Genomic DNA, 21155 nt, shown 5'->3' on the forward strand with positions numbered 1-21155 from the left:
TACACCAACAGGGACTTTGATGACGTCATATTATAAATACATAGACATTAATATGTAGTCGGTCCCCCTTTGCGGATATAACGGCTTCCGCTCTTCTGGGAAGGATTTCCACCAGATTTTGGAGAGTTTCTGTGGGAATTTTTGCCCGTTCATCCAGTAGAGCGTCTGGGAGGTCAGCCACTGATGTTGGACGAGACACCCGGCTCGCAATCTCCGTTGCAGTTCATCCCAAAGGTGTCCGATGGGGTTGAGGTCGGGGTTCTGTGCCGGACAAGTTTTTCCGCACCAAACTCATCCAACCATGTCTTCGTAGATGTTTCTTTGTATTTTGGGGCGCAGTCATGCTGGAATAGAAAATGGTCTTCCCCAAACTGTTCCCGCAAAGTTGGAAGCAGAGCATTGTCCAAAATGTATTTTTGCTGAAGCATTAAGATTTAAAGCTGTATGGAAGTTCCCAGCACTCCAGTTGTAGTTTGCCTGCACCCTATTTACACAAATAAAAGCAACACATAGGCAGCGTTAACGCTGTGCTCATTAAACAATCTGTCTGGTTTTCCCCGGGTGTAATTCCCAAACCCCCCCTCGCTGTAACCACCCAAGCTTTTAGCCCCTGATGACGCCGGCTGCAGAAACGTGCATTGGGCTTATCCTCTCTCCCCCTCTATCTTCTTTAACTGCCTGGACTGCCAGGGTCGCTACATAGTTTTGTTTCCACGTTTATTAAAATCTGTGGCGCTATAACAAAATAACAATAATAATTTATATAAATTATTTCCATATAGAATAATTATTTATTTTAATGTTATTAATTATTATAAAATGATGCTTCTTACATTTAAAGAAAAAAAATAATAAATATGTATGGAGGCATGAAACACGCGTGCACATACACATAGCGATAATATGAAAACTCCAAAAGCAGGAAAAATCAAGTCATAATATGCAAAAAAAAGTCAATTTTATTAAAAAAAGAATTCAAAAATATTTTTGTGCTTTTTTGTAAGATTACAAATCTGTTCATTTTGTATACATTTAAAGTTTAGAGTTCTATACGGGTTGCATGCTTTTTTTTTGCCAAAATTATGATTAAATGAAGAAATCAGGAATTTCCTTCTAATGGAAGTAATGGTAATTCACATAATTAGATATTACCAGCCCGACAGGCAGCAGCCAGCGCCTATATACACCCTACTGACATTCATATTAGGCGCCTACACCCTCCGTGACCACGCCTTCTTCCGGGAGTGGGCGCGGCCTGGTGGCTTTGTATTGGCCATTCATTAACTCTATCCCGGCGACGCAATGACGTAGCTCCAGGGGGCGTGGCGCTGGTATGTGACTTCATCAAGATGGTGGTGGGAGCCTTCCCTATCGCTAAGCTCCTGTACCTGGGAATCCGGCAGATCAGCAAACCGTTGGCAAACCGAATAAAGGCGGGCGCACGGCGGAGCGAGTTCTTCCGCACTTACGTCTGTCTACCGCCGGCTCAAGGTGACTGGGCCTGCTCAGGCCGCTTTAAGGAGACGGGGTGATTGGGTAGAGGGGTCCAATGGGAACGCAAGCGTGGCCTGCTCTGGCCAATCAGGGAGAGGGGATTTAAAAGGGCGCTGCAGCATGTCACTTTTAGGAGGTCACCCTGCTGGGTCGGGTGTATGAAGTGTAACCGGGTGTCTCCTTTTTGTCGGGACTAGATTCGGTGTCCGGGGGGGATGTACTGAGTTTGGGCATTGGTCATCTTAAGACTGGGTGCGATAAAACCATCACTATACGTCATGGCTGCACCTTGCTTGGGACAGGCCAGGTGAATGATGACGACATAAATATGCCCCTTATTACCCCAGCACAGACTCCCAGCTGGAAGGGAAATTAGATAAATATTTAGCGGACAAACAGAATATCTGTTTTGCTGAGTGACTAGTAATTGTGTAATCCTTGCCAATGATGTCAGTGGTGATGACATCATTTACTGTCACAAAAGCACATGCTGTCTTTTTCTAGAAGGTTTGACAGGTGGCCGGGTTTGAATTGGACCGGCCAGTGTGTTCCCAAACTATGGTACCGATTTAAAATGTAGATACACCGGCCCGGACTGGCCGTCTGGCAAATGGCGTTTGGCCACCAGCTGGACGTGCCCAGCCGCACGCTACATGAGCATAAAAACGATTCTATCTACAGCCCCTGAAAACACCCGGGACCCCCGGGATATTTCAACGGGTGTTCTTGTAAAATCAGATATTTTCCCCATCCTCGGTCAGGGCCGGCGTGGCGGGTGGCACTGGCACTTTAAGGCTGGTGGCCGGGTGATGATGTCAGCGCGTGCGGCCCTCGATGTGATTCCCAGTCCGGGCCTGCCTATTAAAACAGCGCTACGGAATCTGGTGGCGCCAAAGTTTTGATGTAATATGAGGTCATCGGTTTATACAGAAACGCCCGTTTCTTCTGTGTGCGCTGATGAAGATGTCGCGTTCCGTGGGTGGAAACGTTGGTATTTAAATGATTGACGTTGTTCGTTTATTAGAGCGTTCCGGGTTGCGCTCTTTCCGCTCGTATAGTTCAGCGCGTTCTTTTCATTCTGTGCCGCCGTGGATTGCGGGTGAGGTCACGTTCTCACGCGGCCGCCATATTTGTAAAGCCTTATGCCGAAGAGAACGTCTCCGAAATCCGGGTATCTCTGCCAAAGGATCAGAGAAGCGCTCCAGCCGCGGCCCCAAAACTATTATCGTTTACTTATATAGCGCCCACAATGTCTGCAGCGAGGCTTGCAGCCCATGCATTCTAAACTTTAAGTAAAGAGCGCTCGACTCACGAGCTTACAATCTATTGATCTGATGCTTCGTCTTACTGGGTTCTTATACAGAACCTGATCTCTGGCGGTAATTGTACGATTCTTGGAAATACAACTCCCAGGATTCTCAGCAAACACCAGGCATTCATTTTCTTTGCAGATACAGGCAAAGCATCGTGGGAAGTGTAGTTTGGTCCCCTACTATGACACTTAAGTTTCAAAGCCAACAAATCAGTTCCTGCGTTTGTGTCACATGACAATTAAGCATTCCCTGAAAAAAAAAAACCTATAAATGATTTTGCGTGATTAACCAGATGAGGGTTTTAGGGTACGGAAATAATGTGTCCGATGCCGGATCTCCTTTTAAAATGTGAATTAAAGCTTAGAAGGTGCTCGGTAAGGTTTGGGGAAGAACTCCTTGCGTATATATGGCGGGGATCTCTAATGGCTCCCCTTGGCAACCCCTCTTCCACAGTGATGCCCCCCCCAGCGGCACTTTAAAAATGTGCTATAAAAGTAATTTGACTGATAAATCTATATCACAAAATGATAAATAATAAAGGCTGTATTTAGCTTGCAATACGAGTCACACATACAAAACTAGGTCCCTTGGCGCTCCACAGTCAGTATGAAAGAGAGAGGGGATAGAAATATTTAACTTAAAGGGTCATAGTGAGATTTGCTTTACCGAAAGGGTGGTAAATAACTGGAGCAGCCTTCCGGCAGAAGTGGTAGAGGTTAGTACAATGACTGAATTTAAACATGCATGGAATAGGGATATGGATCTAGGATGAGGCCAACGACTGAGTAAGATCCGAGTCTTTGTATGTTTTGAGAGAGTAAGAGAATGAATAAAGGGATGAATGCATTCGCTCTATTGGAGAAGAGACACCTTCGCCGTTATGTACGGTTTCATAGAATTACGTAAGGCCTTTCCTTTATGTATAAAACACTTCATCTCATGGGTTTTTTTTGTTCTTTTTCCCATTGTAACAGTGTACCACTGGGTGGAGATGCGGGCGAAGATGAGGATCATGGGATTTCGAGGTGCAGCCGTCAAACCCTTAAACGAGGAGGCGGCAGCAGAGTTGGGGGCAGAACTATTGGGGGAAGCCATCATCTTCGTCGTGGGAGGCGGCTGCTTAGTGGCAGAATATGCAAGGCAAGCAGCTAACACTCGGAGGAAAGAGGAGGAGCTGGAGGCCCGACTTCATGAAATGGAGCAAAAAATTACAAGCCTGGGGCTCCTAACAGAGGAGGTGGACGCTAAAGTTCGAGAGACAGAAAGGAAACTGGTAGCTAAGTGAGCCGTGTTTGTATTGGGATGCGCTGTCCTACCACTGTACCTGCCTGTCGAGAAGAACTGAATTATTTGGCACTGGAGATATATTGGGGGCGTGGCTGGCTCTGTAGGGGCTGACTGAACTAAAGCCCCACCCCTGAGGAGTTTCTTGTTTGAATCATTTAAAGTTGTATTGTACAGAATAAAGACATATTGGTCACTTGACTGCTTCATGCTGACATGACGAGCCATATTAAACAGTTTACACCGCACACAATTACAATAGGCCAAATGTTTTTATTTCTAGAAAACAGGATACAAAAAGTCCCATATATATATATAATGGCTTGGAATACTTAAAAGCACTTACCCCATTGGCTGTCCCTCTCTGTGCTACATGTGCTTGTTGTAGCACCAGCGGAGGACAGTCAAACACCCCAAACCGTTCTCCCTTTATCCAGTGTGTGATCCTAACTATATATAAAATACAAGACTATAACCCTTCACCGGTTCCACCCCCGAAGAGCGAAGCTATGCTGTAGCTGGGTGGCAGTACATCTGATACAATGTAAATTTTATACAAAAAAAAAACTAATAAAAAAGAAAGAAACCCGTTAATTATCCCTTAAAAAATAATCCTGCTGGCCGAAGCTTTCAGCCTCTGCTAACCCGTTTAGAGCCACACTGCAGAGTGTGAGGGGGGGGAGGGCAGGCGGAGAGATTAGTACTGAATGTCTGGAAAGCATTGATTAGAATAAGATTGTGTGTGTACATGGAGTCATATAATTAGTATGGGATGCGGTGATTAGTACAGGATTCAGATTTGCAGCGGAGGCTGTGTACAGAGGGTGGGGGCTGCTACCCTCTCCTAATTGGGGACCCCCGCACAGCAGAGGAATGATCGCTGGGCCCCTGTAGAGCACTGTTGGTGGAGCCTGAGATACCGGGGGGGAAAGGCGGCCGAGTTCATGGTGCGCCCCGTCTGCGTAGCTCCTGTGTGAACGCTGGCGGAGGAAAGAAGCAGACGTTATACACAAGAGAGCCTCGAATTCAGACATCACTCACATATCTAGCTGTAGCTTGCAAAAGGGCCGCAGTGTTTTAGCGCGCTGAATGCTTCGTCACTTTACTGCTACTTTCGTTTCCACATTTCACGTATTTTGTAACCGTTTTGTACCGCAGGCCCGTAAATATTATGGCTTAAAGAAAAACTACAGGTCCGGAAGCACAAATATTTAATCTTTGTGGATTTAAATTTTTTTGTTAATTGTTTACAACGTAAAAATGTCTTTTTCCTATTTATTTAAGTTACCAGGATGTTAAGATAATACGTGGTAAAAAATGCAGGCTTTGTAATACGTTTAGTGCGCGTGGTGTGAAGAGACGGATATAGAGGCATTGATACAGCTCAGAGGATTTGCTCTTTTATATTAAAAAAAAAAAAAAGTTAAACTAAACAAAAGATTCTATATAAATCAAAAGTGTAACTAGTAATGAAGAAGAAAAAAAACTATGCATGCGGGGTATCGATCTATTCAGGGGATGTTAAATTATTTTCTGTCTCCCCGTCCAATCAGTGGCACTTATGTGGAAAAAAAATCCCAAGAAAAACTGCAAATGTGTTTTTCTTTTTTTTTTCTGTGTTTTTTTTTTTAAACGCATATTAGTCATACTAAATGGCAGACTATATAAAAGTATAGAAAAAGACAAATTTAGAAACTGTGTGGGTACACTAAAAATGAAAAAGGAATCAGAATTTAACAAAGATATGATTACTAAACGTGGGGGGGTGACGGTCGCGAAGTTTAAGGTGTTTAGGTTTAGAACACTTTGTATCGCACGCGCCTCACCTTCAATAATTTCCTCTTTCACTTTTTGAAGCTCTCGCCTCATTTCCTCCAGAAGTTCCTGTCAAGTTACATAACCATGAGAGATATATAAGTATATATAGGATAAATATACGCACTTATATAAAATACAGGACTTTATCGGTCAAATTACACAATCTGCTTCTGTGTGCTTTAATAATTAAGTTGCAGCCTAAAACCAATATCACTCCAAACCAATATGAATGCTTTACATTTACATTATATTAATGTATAGAATATATACATTATATAACATATTAACCAATATCACTCCAAACAATACGAATGTTTTGTGCTTAGCAACTAAACTCTAACATTAATATATTAACCAATATCACTCCAAACCAATATGAATGCTTTGCGCTTAAGTGTAACAAGCTCTAACATTATTATATAATTATTTTTATACATATGCTTTAAAATTATACAGTATATTATATTTATATTACATAAAATAGATGTTCTATACAATGTTATATATTATACCCCACTATAAAATTGACATTGCATGGGGTAGGTATTTATTTGAAATCGTCAGCTCTCCTGCCAACTCCTTGTGAGTGTATCAAAGTGCCAAGTGTCACAATAACATGACTTACTGTCATGGGGGTTAATTCACTAAATGGAGAGTTTGTTGGGGAGATGCGGTTTCAGCTCAAGGCTGAGCGGGTCCTGCATGATGTATAAGTCAAAGGGTGAGGAAATCTCGCCGATTTAACTATACATTATTCAGGGCCAGCTCTTCCTCTGAAGACATTTTGTAGCCTTAGTAGTGAAAACACAACTCCGTTACCTGTTTAATTTTCTCCATGGAGTCCGTGTCCTCGGGACTTGGGGCCACCTCTGTACTGCTGACAGTGGACTTCATCCTGGAGAAAGTCATTTGAAAATGCTCATTATATTAACATTACACGGGGGATAATGTTGTGTAGCAACCAAAAATGTTCTCCCCCATGTAGGCGAGGATTAGCAGTTACCTTGGTAACGTGGTACTTCCTCGGTCCCAGGGACGGCGGGTGGGTTCTGAAACCAAGAAGAGACGAGTGAGTTGGCGAAAGCCTCAGGGTGATGATGGCCGCCATTGATGTACCCACTAACCTGGCAGCACAAAACACTTTGCCCGGGGTTCCATGGGCCACAATGTAGCGTTCGCAAGACAGGGGCAAATGTATACCTCCGCTCGGCAGAATATGTATTTGCCCAAGCCCCCCCCTTAACCCTATTCTTTAGGTTAAAATACATAGAAAGTCATACTTTTTTGCTAAATGTCATCGTAATCGGTACTCACCCCCTTGATTCCTCCCTCCCTGAATGTCATTGTCATCTTGCGTGGCCGTGGGGGCCGGACGCTCGCTCTGCTGCGTCATCTTCAACCTGCGCAAATTACACAATGCGGGTTAATGGAGCAAAAGAGGCAGATGCAGAATCATCGGGATCGGGATGACTGGAACATTCCGAGGAGCCCGACGAGGAACGTGTATCCCCTTTATCACAGTTAACTTTTTACCTGCGTGCCAGCTTTGCATTCATCTCCTCCATCAGTCCGCCGCCGCCGCCGCCTCCTCCTACTGATGCTCCCCCACTGGTGCGGCTGATGTCCGGCTTAGGTGGGCCCCCGGTAACTGGCGAGGGTCCGCTACTTGCTTCATCCTGAAGAAGAAAAAAGAAAGACATAGTGCTGTTAAGTGCACAAGATTACACCGGCCCATCCACTACCAGACCAGCACCATAGCCCCCCACCTCTCATCTTCAGTCATACTCACCCCACCCCCCACCGACCCATACCCACTCCCCCGAGTCACCAGCTACGCTCGGGTCTCACCTTTGACACCTTTCTTAGTTTGGCTGCTGCAAGAGCCGCAGCAAGCCCTCCACCTGCTCCACCACCACCACCGCCTCCTCCAGATGGGAGAGGGGGAGCCGGTGGGGGACCAGCCCCTGGGGGACCAGCCCCTGGGGGAGCCGGAGGTGCAGGTGGGCCTCCTGGCGGTGGTGGCGGCCCTGGTGGTGGAGGTGGTCCTGGTGGGGCAGGCGGACCAGCTGCTGGGATCACTGGAGCCACTGTGTATGAAAGAAAAATAGACAATGTCAATAAAACCAAGCTATTTATCACCAGCCAAATACCCCCCGGGGGGGCCTGACCCGATAATACCTCACCTGGACTCTGCATTTTCTGTTCCGGTTCCATCTGCATCCTGAAGAACCAAATAAAATACTGATCTCAATATAACAATTCCAAATAACTTTATATAAAAATAATTCAGAAAGATAACCACGATGTCACAATAAAAAGGGGATATAAAGTAACGGACCCCAGTAAAGAGTCAGACTTTGATACATTGTGTCACCCACTAGGGATAGCCATTCAGTAGCCCAATAAGACATCACTGAGAGCGCTGTATAGAAAAATACTGTTTTACCCTTCTGCCAATGTTTATTTTTTTTATTTAAAAATAAAACTTTCGGATAATTCTGAATTTTATGATTTTTTTATCATTTTTATTTTATTTCCTAAGTTCTGCCCTGAAGGCCGATTTAAAGTGAACAGTTTAAAAATGGGGAAAAAAAAGCCACCAATTTCTTTTCTGCCAGTAAAAATAATTAGAAATCCCTGAGAAGGAATGATTCAGAGACTCGCGTGTGTTTCGGGGAACTGTTTTGATGCTCGGAAGGCTCCGACGCACATTTATTGCTGCGGTTTTAGAACATTTTCCAGCGTCTGTGTGCGAGGTGTAGGACCGACGCGATTAACGGCGTAAAACGGGGCTCCGCGTGCTTTTTAAAAGCTGTGTAAAAGCTCCTCAAATAGCCTTGTGGGCAGCAACGATCTTTCCAAACAAGTCACGATAAAGTGAAATCAAACGGTTTGCACCATCGCAAGCGCACGGGTCACTACTAGCCGTCACGTGGCTGCCTTACAGCCCAATTTATCGCTCCGGCGCATGTGGCGTCACCGCTCACACCAATCAACGGACTACGGAACAGATTAAGGCCTCTCTGGCCTCCACGGTACAGGTGGCTACTCAGATACCGGTTCATCCAGTCTGCTGGGTTTATTCACTAAACAATGCGCAAGAGAGCCGTACGATACAAAGGGCCAACCGAGTCTTTAACTGCAGGAGAAACCCTCCTCGGCTGGCTGGTCACAGAACACAAGAGGGTCCTGTTTCCCATTACATAATAACTCGCATACAAATCACTGTTTAGTGAATAAACACCCAAAGTGCTTATGGGAGCAGGTGACGTTCTGCCCCTGCTACTTTTAGCTGCAACTCCCAGCATTCCCGTCCGTCTGCAATATTTGGCTTCTTTACGCAGGGATGCAGAGAATATAACGCAGCATACGTTCTATATCTATATCTTTTATGTATTTTAAGCTCTGCTTAAACAGACAGAATTCCCATATCAGATCCGACCCCCTCTGTGCCGTGTTATGGATCCGCATGCGACCCCCAGCACCGTGTGTGTGTGGGGGGGTGTTAATTATTAAGTATATTTTTATTATTAGGGTATTAATGTGCGTTTACCTCCTGGGCTGCTCGGGCTCCTCCACTCGGGGCCCATTCTGCTGAGGCCAGTTGCTGGACCCTGGAAGAGAGATTATATATGAAATAACTGCAGCTGGATCTGGGAAGAGGAAGAAGAAGATACGGAGGGGAAGATGAAGTCGGACACGCACCTGTCTCCAGCGCTTCCAAGGCCTGCAATATTCCTGCAGCAAACTGCATGGCCTCATCTTTACTGGCAAAGTTCAAGCCCCACACCTGCCGGGAATCCCTCCACTGGTGGAAGTTAGGGGTGGCCTGATTGTACTTCAACCCTCTTACCAGGGGGCAGTTTATAACCACCTATTGGGGGGGACGAGAAGTGAGGTCAGAGCGGTGTGATGTCATCAATTTCATTTATTTAATGCAGGAGGACACCGGACCACCTACTCATGAAACAGAAGCTTTGAAGGCGGCAACATGGAAAGTCTCCATCTTTTGTTAAATGCAACTCCTATGATCTTAAGCCACATATCGCCAAGAACCCGGCGAGCGGAGGTTAAAGGGACAGCATCCCACCACCAATGGGCATAAGTACTCTTATACGGACTATTTTACCTATAGAAAATAATAAGACACTTGCCCCCCGTGCCACCCCCTCCGCTGTCTGTGTTTTATGTCCGTTTGAAGCAGCCAATCGCTGGCTGGAAAACACTGCCATTAAAATCAATGGAAGAGCTTTATACAAGAGCGTTATAGAGTTATAGAGTCTCTCCAATGCCTGCTGACATTGCAGTCACGTAAACCCTCTATTATCCCGTTACAGCCAACTTCCCAGCTGCACCCCTCCAAACACTTTCACAGCGGGACGTTCGGAGGATACGCAGCAGCCAATAGGCTTCGATCTTTCACTGCGCAGCTCTCTCAAACATTTTACACTCGGACAATACATAGGATTTCGTAAGTTAGATTTTTTTTTTTTTTAATTGTTTTTTTTCTTTTTTTTATTAAGGTCCGGAGTTTGGGGGAAGCGAGCCAAGAGGAAGTCTTCTTTGAAGGACCAAGGAAACCGCCTTACACAAGACTCCAGAGCTTCCATTCCCAATAGATTGTAAGCTCCCAAGAGCAAGGTCCTCATTTCATTTTATTGTTGGATATTTTAACTCTCCCCCATTGCAATACAATTATGGAATCTGCTGACGCTCTCTAAATATATCATTTAATTCTTCTACTATTTACTATTAAGTAATTGCCCCAAAAACTGATTTACAGCTATCCAATTCACCCCTCTGCGCAGAATCGATCCTTATACATAGCCTCTCTAACATTGTTTTAGATAAAGACCAATCCCTGGTGGTCTAACACTTCTCAAGTCCTGCCCCTGAGGATCTAAGGCCCGCCCATAGGGTACCTGTTGATCTTGCATCTTTCTGCCTACTACACGGTAGGCCTGTGATGTCGGGTTGTGGAAGATCTGCACACGGCTGGGTCCCTGAGCGCCGGTCCCAGCAGCAATCCATTTCTTATTGGCATCGTCGTAGACCATTACGTTGGCGCGAGCCGTGACCACGGGAGTCTCACTGTCAAGGGTGGAATTTGAAGGCAGATGAGAGTTGGAAGAGAACAAGTATACAAAGGGTAGAAATACCCATCGTCATATCACATTAGACACTTATCAGATGAGTGGGTAGTAATAACCATTATCTTATATAAACAAGGAACAAAAGACATTAAGATACAAACATCTTGTAACAGAACGCTGACACCTCACCAAGTGTAATCTGGTTTCCTAATCAACCACAACATCCTATTAGTCAATTAGTCTTCCTGTGTTGCATTAGCCATTGATCGCAGTACAGTCCATGAGTAATATATATAATGGGGGTCATCCAGAGTAACACCGATAGGCCGTGGCTTCTCTAATCAAGTGCAGGGCAAATGGGTTTAGAAGTTAGGAACCATAAAGAGGTCCACCCATAGAGATCAATATAAAACGGCACAAAAGGTTAGGCGATTGACCTAAACCTCTAGGAGCCATGAATAAGCCCATTAGCGAAACGAGCAAGGAGACCTCTTAGGAACCCAAGACACAAAGTAAGCCCCTTTCCATCTCTGGGATGAACTCCTTCCAAGAAGGCCCTTCAAAATCCGCAGTGAGCACCAAGTGTTACTTTTATCCATTTTGACCCATTTATAACAATATCTGAGGAAGAACGTTCCATTTTTGAGTGCGAGCCTCAGGATAATGGCACAATAGTTAACAGAAACACAAATAATACATAAATGGGATTTAACAAAGTACAGGAGAGAAGTTTATTTCAAAAGGAGGAGAAAAGTTAGAACGAGAGGCCATCATCTAAAACTAGAGGGTCGGAGGCTTAGATGGGAGGTAAAAAAATTTTTTAGATGGCGGCCGAATGGGGACGATCTGCCAGCAGATTCTATGTTTCTATGTCATTACATTCTTGTTTCTCCAGTAAGAGTGGTCGAGCTCACTGATTTAACTATGCATTATACAGGGCCAACCTAGCTCTTCCCCCTTGGTTCGTTCCCAATGTAGAGTGAAGCAACGAGCTGAAACCACAACTGTCCTGCAGACTTTCGCAGCAGTCTACAACCCGTATGGTGTATTTATTAAAAGGTCTGCCGTAAAGCTGATTACTGCCCGCCCCTGCTTAGCGCCCGCCCCTGCTTAGCACCCGCCCCTGCTTAGCACCCGATCTTTTCTTCATGAGCGGTTCCATCCTTATGCAGAAAGGAGCTTCTGCCTTTACTGAGACTCTCCATCTCCGCAAATAAATATGAGGATCAATACAGCGATATCCGTTTAACGGGTGACATCACACACACACTGGCTATTTGCCCGGTGGGCCGGTGCCCGGCAGCACGCGCTGTAAAAGTGCAGCACGAGGCTAGATTTGATCTAACTCGCCAGTCCAGTACCAGGAATGGGCAGATGATTTGGTTTGCTTCCCGGCGCTGATGGCACCGACGCATGACGGCAGCTTGCTGGTCAATAGAAAGTTCTGTGATGTACGTCACGCTCGCCTGTTAGAAAGGTATGCGCAAGAAACACGGCGCTCACAGAGCTGTGTTACAGAGCAGGGAACATTCTGTGAATACACGCTTTGTGTTCACACGTGAAGCACCGGGTGGGAGACAATAGTGCACACTTCACTTTGCACGCGCACCATACATACAAACCCACCGACACGCGGGAACAAACCCACCGACACGCGGGAACAAACCCACCGACACGCGGGAACAAACCCACCGACACGCGGGAACAAACCCACCGACACATGTACAAACACACACACATTCTGCTTTAGCCTTAGCTATTTCCCCCTGCTCCCCCCCTCTCACGGTTGTGGTTTTGTCCATATAAGGCTGTTTGAGAAAGGCAGGAGATACCACAAGCGACAGCAAACAGGGGAGAAATAAAAGAGACAGACATAATAAAACGAGAGCGACACGCGGGACAGGAGTAGGTAGACGGCCAGTGAAGGTAGTTGGCGCGTGATATTATATTCCACGTCTAGGTGTCTCCGTGCCCTTACGTGTTGTTTTGAGCGCACGTCACCAGTTCCGGCTACAGAACACCAGCCTTGTACATCACGCTAACGTTTACCTATACACTGCATATAGATTGCAAGCTCCTTTGATCCTCCTCACCTTGTTTCTGTTGAGTCCTAATTGCTATGTGACGCACTAATCGTCACGTCCTGTTAACTCATTGTACAACGCTGCAGAATATGAAGGCGCCATATAAATTAAATCCATAGCGCACTATTGTAATGCTAGATATGAACATCTTCAGAGCGATATCGCGCAGGTTTCGTATATAAACCATGCAGCACTTGTAACAGAAAGGAGTAGTAGATACCTGGAACGGACACCTAGTGGAAGAAGAACACGCAACCACAGTAAAGGAACCGAAGAAAGCTCAGGGCGAGCATAATCTATAAATAAAAAGGGCAGACTAGACGGACCAAATAGTAAATATAATATATATATATTATACGTACACTCCCATATACACACACACACCTATATGAATGTGTATGTATGTGTGGACGTCCCGGCTACATATTTCTGTACAGATGTTTAGCAGGCACTAGGCATGTATATACACATCCACTTCCCATACGTGTTAACAGTCTGGATGGGGGAGGGAGAAGCTATACATTTACAGCGGCGCAGAAACCCAGCAGGGTCTGGGAGGTATACAATAACACATCACAATGTACAACACACAGCCAATGGCGTAACACACCTGTACAAACATTATCTGCCTGTACACACAGACGGGCTCCTTAACACAACCAACGCCAACGTGTTTTGCATAGCTCCTTAGGAAGAGCGTTAATTCATTACTCCAGGTAACTTCCTCATTTACCGAATAATTGCGGGTCCGCTAAAATTCTGAAAACTCCCTATAGGCTACAACGCAACAGCACCTGCGTTAACACAAAGCGACGGATCGCACCCTGTAGGTGACACGGCTGTATCGGTCCGAGGAATGAGGAGTCTTTAAGGGCCATTATTGGGCCAACATGGAAATAAAGAAGTTCTCAAGACCTCAGCGGTCTCTTCTTCATCCGCTTCATCTCGTTGTCTTATAGCAATTGTCTTTCTAATGCTCACAGAACTCTTTATCTGTAATTATAAAGATAACACAAGGGGTGGCGCGGGGGATAAAGTACAATTAAGTGATTTACCGTCACTGACCAAGGGGCTCGGAAAAGATCCACGGCAGGATCGCCTATTTAGGATCACAGGATTACTTTTTAACGTTGCCACACCAGGCGGTGATCATTTATAAGCTCATTCTACACAAATACCCCCCACCGTGACTCAACAAGACACACAGAGGGGCAGATCATGCCAAGAGGCAGCATTACACGCGTGACACATCCAGACACACAGCGATCCAATGTGATCTGACCTGATCCAGCACAGGGATCCCAGGCAGGGGGTCACTCACCTCATGGTGTGCGCTCTGTGTGTGCCTCCTGCAGGAAGGAATGTGCCCTCACCTTCTGCCCCCACCTACCCCAGAGCTGCCCTCACCTACCCCAGCAGCTGCCCTCACCTGCCTCCCAGTCCCCCACCTCCCTCTGGTAATCTTTCCTGTTTACTCCTCACCCCTCCAACTCTAGATCTCTTCCCTTTGGCCCCCCACACCCTACCTGGACTACTCCAACATAGTAGTAAGAAGCCTCCACTGCACAGTCTTACTGCCCCACCCTGTATTGGAAGTAAAAGCCTCCTTGCCCCTCTATCGGCCGTCTGCTCTCTCCCTTCCTTCCTTTATCTTCCCCTCCGTGTCTCTTTCTTTCTTTCTTTCCTCCCTGTTACATTCTATCACTTCCTCTGTCCTGGGTTCTGCCTTCTCTTAAAAGGGCGACAAGCCACAGCCCATCTTAAAAGGGCAATCCACTCTCAGTGGTGATATCATCACTAGAAACTGGAGTACCCTCCCCCACAGCCTGTACATACTGCCCCAGGGGAGAGGCAGAGGGAATAAAGAGGATGGGAGGGGTAGGTGCCACCTGGCATGTGGGACTGAAGCCGCAGAGATTGGGCCGTCTGAATCTATGACTTTTTTACCGCATAATAAATAGGAATAATGGCATTCGGGTTGAAATAAAGCTCTTTTTTTCTGTATGCGTAACTCCTCGACGGTTCAAGTGTCCAAATCGAGGGCCGTGTTGGGGAGCAGGGCTATAGAGTGTGAGTGGGCAGAAGCGTGGCCATCCACCCACTCATGGTGGCCAGCTGTGGAGTGAAGGTGGTCGAGTGGGTGAAACAATGCCAGATCTCCACTGATTTCACAGATCTGTGGGCATGTCAGAGAGATCCCCCAACCAACCAGCAACCGAAAACCAGGACTGTCCCGCAAAAACAGGGCACTTGGGTGGTATGTGTATGTATTAGAAACCCACCTTACTTGAATACACATGGGGTCCTAATAAATGAATTTAGTTAAAAAGCTATGAAGGCGAGGGGTGGACTATACCTGCCGTGTGTCCTGGGGCTCCATCTGGTTATGGATTAGTACCAGTATACCCAGCGCCAGGGAGAGAGGAAGACTCCTTCCTGACCAGTATATATATATATATATTTCTATATATATTTCCCGTCCAGTAAGAACAGTGCGGACCCTGAGACTCCTGAAATATTAACCCTTTAATATTTCCCCATTGTGAACAGTATATGTTGCCCAAATGGCTCTAATACCGGCCCTCATGGAAACATAACTCGTCATTAATGAAAGATATGCTTCACTGAGTCCCCTGAGTGATATGATCTTATATGATCACAGCGGGGTGTATTAGGAAAGAGTGAGCTGCAGACTGTGTGAGAATCTGCCCCTTTACCCAGAGATCGGGGCAAAAGCCCTGAGACTCCGGGTCAAACCCTGAGAGTTGCCAGAGTGGCGCATACAGTACGGCTGATACTTTTTAGGATATTATTAATTACACTAAATTAATAGCACTAAAAACGATCAGTAATCCAGCCCCACCCCCATCTCCTGATTCCGGCACCAGTTATACAATAAGTCAAGTCAACGAATAAAGGAACGTGTGGGAACAGAAGGTCACGTGACTGAGAGGAAGCGATAGTCTGTTCTAAAAAAAGAAAAGCGTATAAAAAGTTTAACCCAATAAAAGCCGTATTGATGCTATATTCAGTATAGTGATTGCTGTGAAGTACATTGTTGCAGTTATAAAGTAACTGGTCGGTGGATCTGATACGTCACCGTGTTGGAATCTCTCCTGCTGTTTCACTTCCACTAGATTGTGAGCTCCTGAGAGCAGGGCCCTCTTTTCTTTTTGTACCGGTATATGCTTCTTATTGTAACAGCGCTACAGAATCTGCTGGCGCTATATAAATAAATGTAATATCCTGGCAGGTCGGGGGGGGGGGCTGCAGCCCCGCTGCAGCCAAACAAGGGGTCAAATTGCCCACTTAGACGATCAGGCCCCCCACCCCCGGCGTCACACTGCTCATTTATACTATGGAACCTGTATCAAAATGCACTGTGATGTCATATCCTGGAGTGCCGTGTATTAAAGGCACAGCGGGCCCTAAGGGTATATATAGAGAGAGAGAGAGCGAGAGGAGAGAGAGAGAAGAAAGAGACGAAAGAGAGAGAAGAGAGAGACAAATGAGAGAGAGGAAAGAGAGAGAGAGAAAAGAAAGAGAGAGAAAGAGAGAGAAAGAGAGGGAGGGACATAAACAGCTAGCCATAGAAGAAAGTGACCCAGAGACTCCAGGTCAAACTTGGAAAGTTCCCAGATATGCCTCGCCGCGTGCAAGTTAGAAACATAGAATCTGCGGACGGATCAGACCCATTCGACTCAAACCTTAATCAGTCGCTAGTCCTGTTTTAGATTCAGGAGCCATATGCTATTAGCCTCTGCCACTTCTGCTGGGAGGCTCTTCCATTTGTCTACAACCCCCTCAGTAAAGTAAAACTTCCTTACATCCCATGTAAAGTGTTATGGGGTATAAAGACAATCAGAGATAATCAGAACTTCCTATCCTAATCGAACTAAAACTTCCCTAAAGATCTTCTATTTTAAATAAAGCCGAACGCAAGCACTCTACACATAAAGGAACTTTAGTATTATATCTACATGTAGCGATATGGCATTGGAGTTATTGATTATTACGCTGATCTGATTACCTCACTTTTAAGACTGAAATCTTAAGACTAATAGTTTATTATACAATTATACGAGCTGCCGGCACACTCACGATGCTCTCTATAGTGCTTATGAGCATTTACATCATCATCATCATCATCATCATCATCATCGTTCTAGTATTTCAATGGCAACCTCTCTGAGGAGCAAACCACCAGGCTGGGATCTTTAAGTAAAACACACACACATATATATATATATATATATATATATATATATATATGCTCTCTGCATAAGTGTATATATATATATATATATATATATCTAATGTGTGTATATACTGTATATGTATATATTTATGTATATGTATATATATATATATATATATGCGCATTAAAATGGATGGGGCTGGGCTTCCATCTGTTCCAGTCGTGGTTTTAAAAATGCATGGTGCAGGTTAACATTATTTTTAATGCAGCCTTGGAGTGTATATATGATAGGAGAAATGTTGTGCGTCCGGCGTAGACTGATATATATATATACGGTATATATATAGAGAGAGCCATTGAAGCTGCTCTCTTTGTAAATGACAGTGAAGCGGTACGGCTCTGCCATATGGAGGAACGCGTTCATTTTGCTTTGTAATGGAAAAAAATCAGCACTTAAGTGGAAGTCATTAAAAAGCATATAAATAAAATATGTCTAATGGAAACGATCTCGATGGCTAATGACATTACAGGAGAATCTGCAAAAATGGGGAGATTCTGTCTCCATTCTGGGGACATTTAACCTGCAGACCATTAGCTTTTGTTGAACTGCGACTCCCATCACTCACAGCCAGACAGAGCCAATTGCAGAGCTCCAGCTACTGTTGGAGCTGCGAGGACTGTAATGGCCCAATGCCACTTCTCAACGCTCTTCTGACTACAACTCCATTCAGTCAACCTGAGTAAACCAGATGCTATGCATATATAACTCCCAGCACTCACAGCCAGCCACAAGATGGTGAAAGAAGACTTCTGTTGTAGCCGGCCCATGTTCCATTGAAATGTGTTCCGTATTGTTAAAACATTTTCTGTTTATATAATTATTCTTTAGATTTACTGCTGCTTCGCGCTCTGTTATGTGTTATTTGTACACAATGGGGATTCTTACAGAATTCCTCAATGTCCATCTGGGGCAGGTAAAGCGCTGCTTCTACTGGTCACTGGGTCACAGGGGGCTCTTTTAGGAAAGCCCACTACCTGCCCTATTTCCCTCCCACACCCATTCAACTTAAGACTATGTGGCTAGCCCCGCCCCTTGCTAAGCCACACCCTCAGGCAGCGTGAACCAGGAAGTTCCCAGGTATGCTCTCTGGGCTCTGGGTGAAGCGTCGCTTCTCCGGGGCTCTGGGTGAAGCGTCGCTTCTCCGGGCCTCTGGGTCACCATGGAGAATCTCCGGGTCGTGGGAGTGGTATTGAGACACGCCCCCTGGTCCCTGCCCCACTCCACACCCACTTTCCCTCCTACCATTTTCAATTTTTCAGCATGTGAGGCTAGCCCTGTATGCAGCATCAGCGGACCGCCCACCAACATCATTAGACCCACCCACTGACATTACTAGACCCGCCCACCAGCATCCTGAAAGGGGAGGGCTCCCGGTAGCTGGAGCCTGGCTGTTCCCGGGTACAATCATTAACCTATCGGTTTTCAGCACACTGCCCATTTTTAACTATAATATCACTATTATAATTATTTATAGAGCACCATCATATTCCAGAGCGCCGTTCAACGGCTTATAAGGCTTAACCCCTCTGGTCTGGTTTTTGAGAAAGCAGGATACTGGGACGCAGTCGTCACATGGGACTGTGTCTGTCTGGGCCGGGTCACCGGCAGGTTGTCTGTACAGGTTGTCTGCCGGGCGTGTGGGTGGACTGTGACTCAGTACAAGGTCCTGATGTGTGGCGTATTCACAGAACAATGCCGGCGGGAGCCTCAAACGGGGAGCTTTTGGTTTAAACGATGACTAATCTACTACTGCTTTGTAAACTAATCTATAACGTTCCTTAAGGGGTTAACCCTCACGAGTCCATTTTTCATGTGCTTATCGGATAGCTCTAGGGGTTGCCGTATCAGCATTGTTTCAGGACATAAAATTTTTTGCTTTTTACTTTATTCTCTGAAGTTTTACATCCTACATACTCCGGGGCAGTCGGCAACTTGCATGCAATGCAATAGGCATGTGACTCCGGAATCAAAAAAATACTGATATGGCAACCCTAACTTACCTAACAAGATCGCGACACATAAAAAAATGTGGCCTCATAAAACTTAAAAAAGTGAATACGCGCTCTTCAGACACTTGGAGGAAATGCCTCATTAATGAGCTATCCGGATCATTCCCGGTGCATTCTGGATGCGTGGCTCGGTTCTCGTCTGACCCTTATTTGGTGTGCGGATTGCAGTTGGCAGCCGGTCGTCGCTGCAGCCAGTAGGAAAGCTCTAAAGCCACATGTGGGTTCGTCCAACAATGAGAAGTATTTCCAGAATCCGGCCGAGATATGATGTCAGCTAAATATATCTGGGAGCGAGCATCTCAATGCAGCGACGAGCTCCTCACCCCAACATTATTACATATTTTATATATATAAAGATAGAAGAAAACTACTCATATTTAAATTTTTATTTATTATACTTATTATATTATTAATATAATATTATATATATTATTATATTTTTATTTATTTATTATTATATATATATAAATAGTACATATATACGGTATATATAATTTATTATTTATTATATATATATATATATATATATTGTTGTTGTTGTTAGAATCTTGTTGGATATATGAATAAAGGAAATAAACTCTACTTTCATTCGGTTAAATATGCTTATAACCTGCGCATGCACGGACAGGCAGTAAGTCTTCAGGCAAAGTATTGGTCAATAATTGCTTCAGTTTGGGAGGAACTGCTACAGTGCGGTGAAGGAAGTGGTAAAAAAATGATAAAACTTAAAATAAACTAACATTATGCTTGTGTCATAATACATATCTTTAAGGGCCAGCGGCCGGATAATGAATATAACGAATAGGGATTGGATAAATGTCGCTAGTAACGGATCCCGACCCTCCTCTGTGAGATAAGTTAGGGGCAGGACCCCTATTATTTGGCTACAAATTCAATTTTTTCCCTAGCAAAGAGCCGCTTTAGCCACCAGCAATCAATGGGTTAAACAAAAAAGGCTATCACCGTAAGCTGACCGTTCGTTAGAACTTCCTTTTTTTTTAAAGTAAATGACGGCTTAAAGGTAAACGATCATCGTTTTGGGTTATGTGTGATCACGAAACCTGGGTTTCGCCAGTCAGCAGGAACGCCCGCAGCGTTGGCAGGACTGCTCCCCGGCGTCCCAGGACCAGCCACTGATGCTGGCGGGAGCGCCTCCGACGTCAGCTGGACCTCCTAGGGGCATCCTGGTAGCCGGAGCCAGAGAGGGGTGTTAGATTCCCAATTGGCGCGTTTGCTACCAGTATGTTATGGTTTATTATCACTGCTTGAATACAGGTGACTCAGTTTCAAAAGTGTATTCTTAAATAATGAGAAATCAAGGTTTCCACGAGGACCGGTTTTAGAGCCATTTGGGCGACATATTTGACAAGTCATGAAATGTTAACCCTTTAATGTATCGTGAAGATTCTAAGAGTCTCCGGGTCGGCTCATTTAGAAAGTTCAGCACCCGTACAAGGGCCGGACTGACTAAGCGACTATGGCACTTTAAGGCAGGTGTCACCAATGGCATGCAGCAAGATGCACTCTGCAGAACCCAAACTGTCGCTGGCCCACCGGGCATCTTCCCAGTTAGCCACATGGCTAGTCCAAGCCTGACCAGTGAACAGACGGAAGTGGGGGGACGTGGGTATGTGCCGGTTGTGGGGGGTTCCCTTAGATGCGAGAATTGTACAAAGCTTACTTTTAATATAATCTTTGCATAATATTTTCTTAAGAGTCATAAAAAGGTTCAGCGGCATTTTAAAGAAGGACACTTTGGAGATGTAAAATTTAAGAAAAGAAGTCTTATTACCATAGCGAC

General features: G+C 45.1%; 2 protein-coding genes across 2 annotated transcripts; one reads left to right on the forward strand and one right to left on the reverse strand.

Moving 5' to 3' along the window:
• Positions 1-1308: 1308 nt before the first annotated feature.
• On the forward strand, positions 1309-4292 carry OPA3 (outer mitochondrial membrane lipid metabolism regulator OPA3). The gene is made up of 2 exons (XM_053472694.1): positions 1309-1491; positions 3782-4292. The coding sequence occupies exons 1-2, from the start codon at positions 1350-1352 to the stop codon at positions 4090-4092; spliced, it is 453 nt and encodes a 150-aa protein (XP_053328669.1). The 5' UTR covers positions 1309-1349; the 3' UTR covers positions 4093-4292.
• A 52-nt stretch (positions 4293-4344) lies between these two features.
• Positions 4345-14879, reverse strand: VASP (vasodilator stimulated phosphoprotein). The gene is made up of 12 exons (XM_053472693.1): positions 14408-14879; positions 10832-11000; positions 9615-9783; positions 9463-9523; positions 8093-8130; positions 7758-7996; positions 7443-7585; positions 7224-7309; positions 6913-6958; positions 6729-6804; positions 5918-5975; positions 4345-5071 (listed from the first exon to the last, which is right to left on the reverse strand). The coding sequence occupies exons 1-12, from the start codon at positions 14410-14412 to the stop codon at positions 5034-5036; spliced, it is 1128 nt and encodes a 375-aa protein (XP_053328668.1). The 5' UTR covers positions 14413-14879; the 3' UTR covers positions 4345-5033.
• Between the last annotated feature and the right edge of the window lie 6276 nt (positions 14880-21155).

Source organism: Spea bombifrons, chromosome 8 (genome assembly GCF_027358695.1).
Source record: "Spea bombifrons isolate aSpeBom1 chromosome 8, aSpeBom1.2.pri, whole genome shotgun sequence".
Classification (NCBI taxonomy): Eukaryota; Metazoa; Chordata; class Amphibia; order Anura; family Pelobatidae; genus Spea; species Spea bombifrons.

Bases quoted from the DNA above. Each gene is read 5' to 3' on its own strand.
- OPA3 (XM_053472694.1), top strand. From the start codon at position 1,350: ATGGTGGTGGGAGCCTTCCCTATCGCTAAGCTCCTGTACCTGGGAATC. The intron at 1,492-3,781 runs GTGACTGGGCCT...CCATTGTAACAG, and splicing joins CTGTCTACCGCCGGCTCAAG to TGTACCACTGGGTGGAGATG.
- VASP (XM_053472693.1), bottom strand. The intron at 7,310-7,442 runs GTAAAAAGTTAA...TAATTTGCGCAG, and splicing joins AATGCAAAGCTGGCACGCAG to GTTGAAGATGACGCAGCAGA. The intron at 5,072-5,917 runs GTGAGGCGCGTG...TTCCTCCGCCAG, and splicing joins GAAAGAGGAAATTATTGAAG to CGTTCACACAGGAGCTACGC.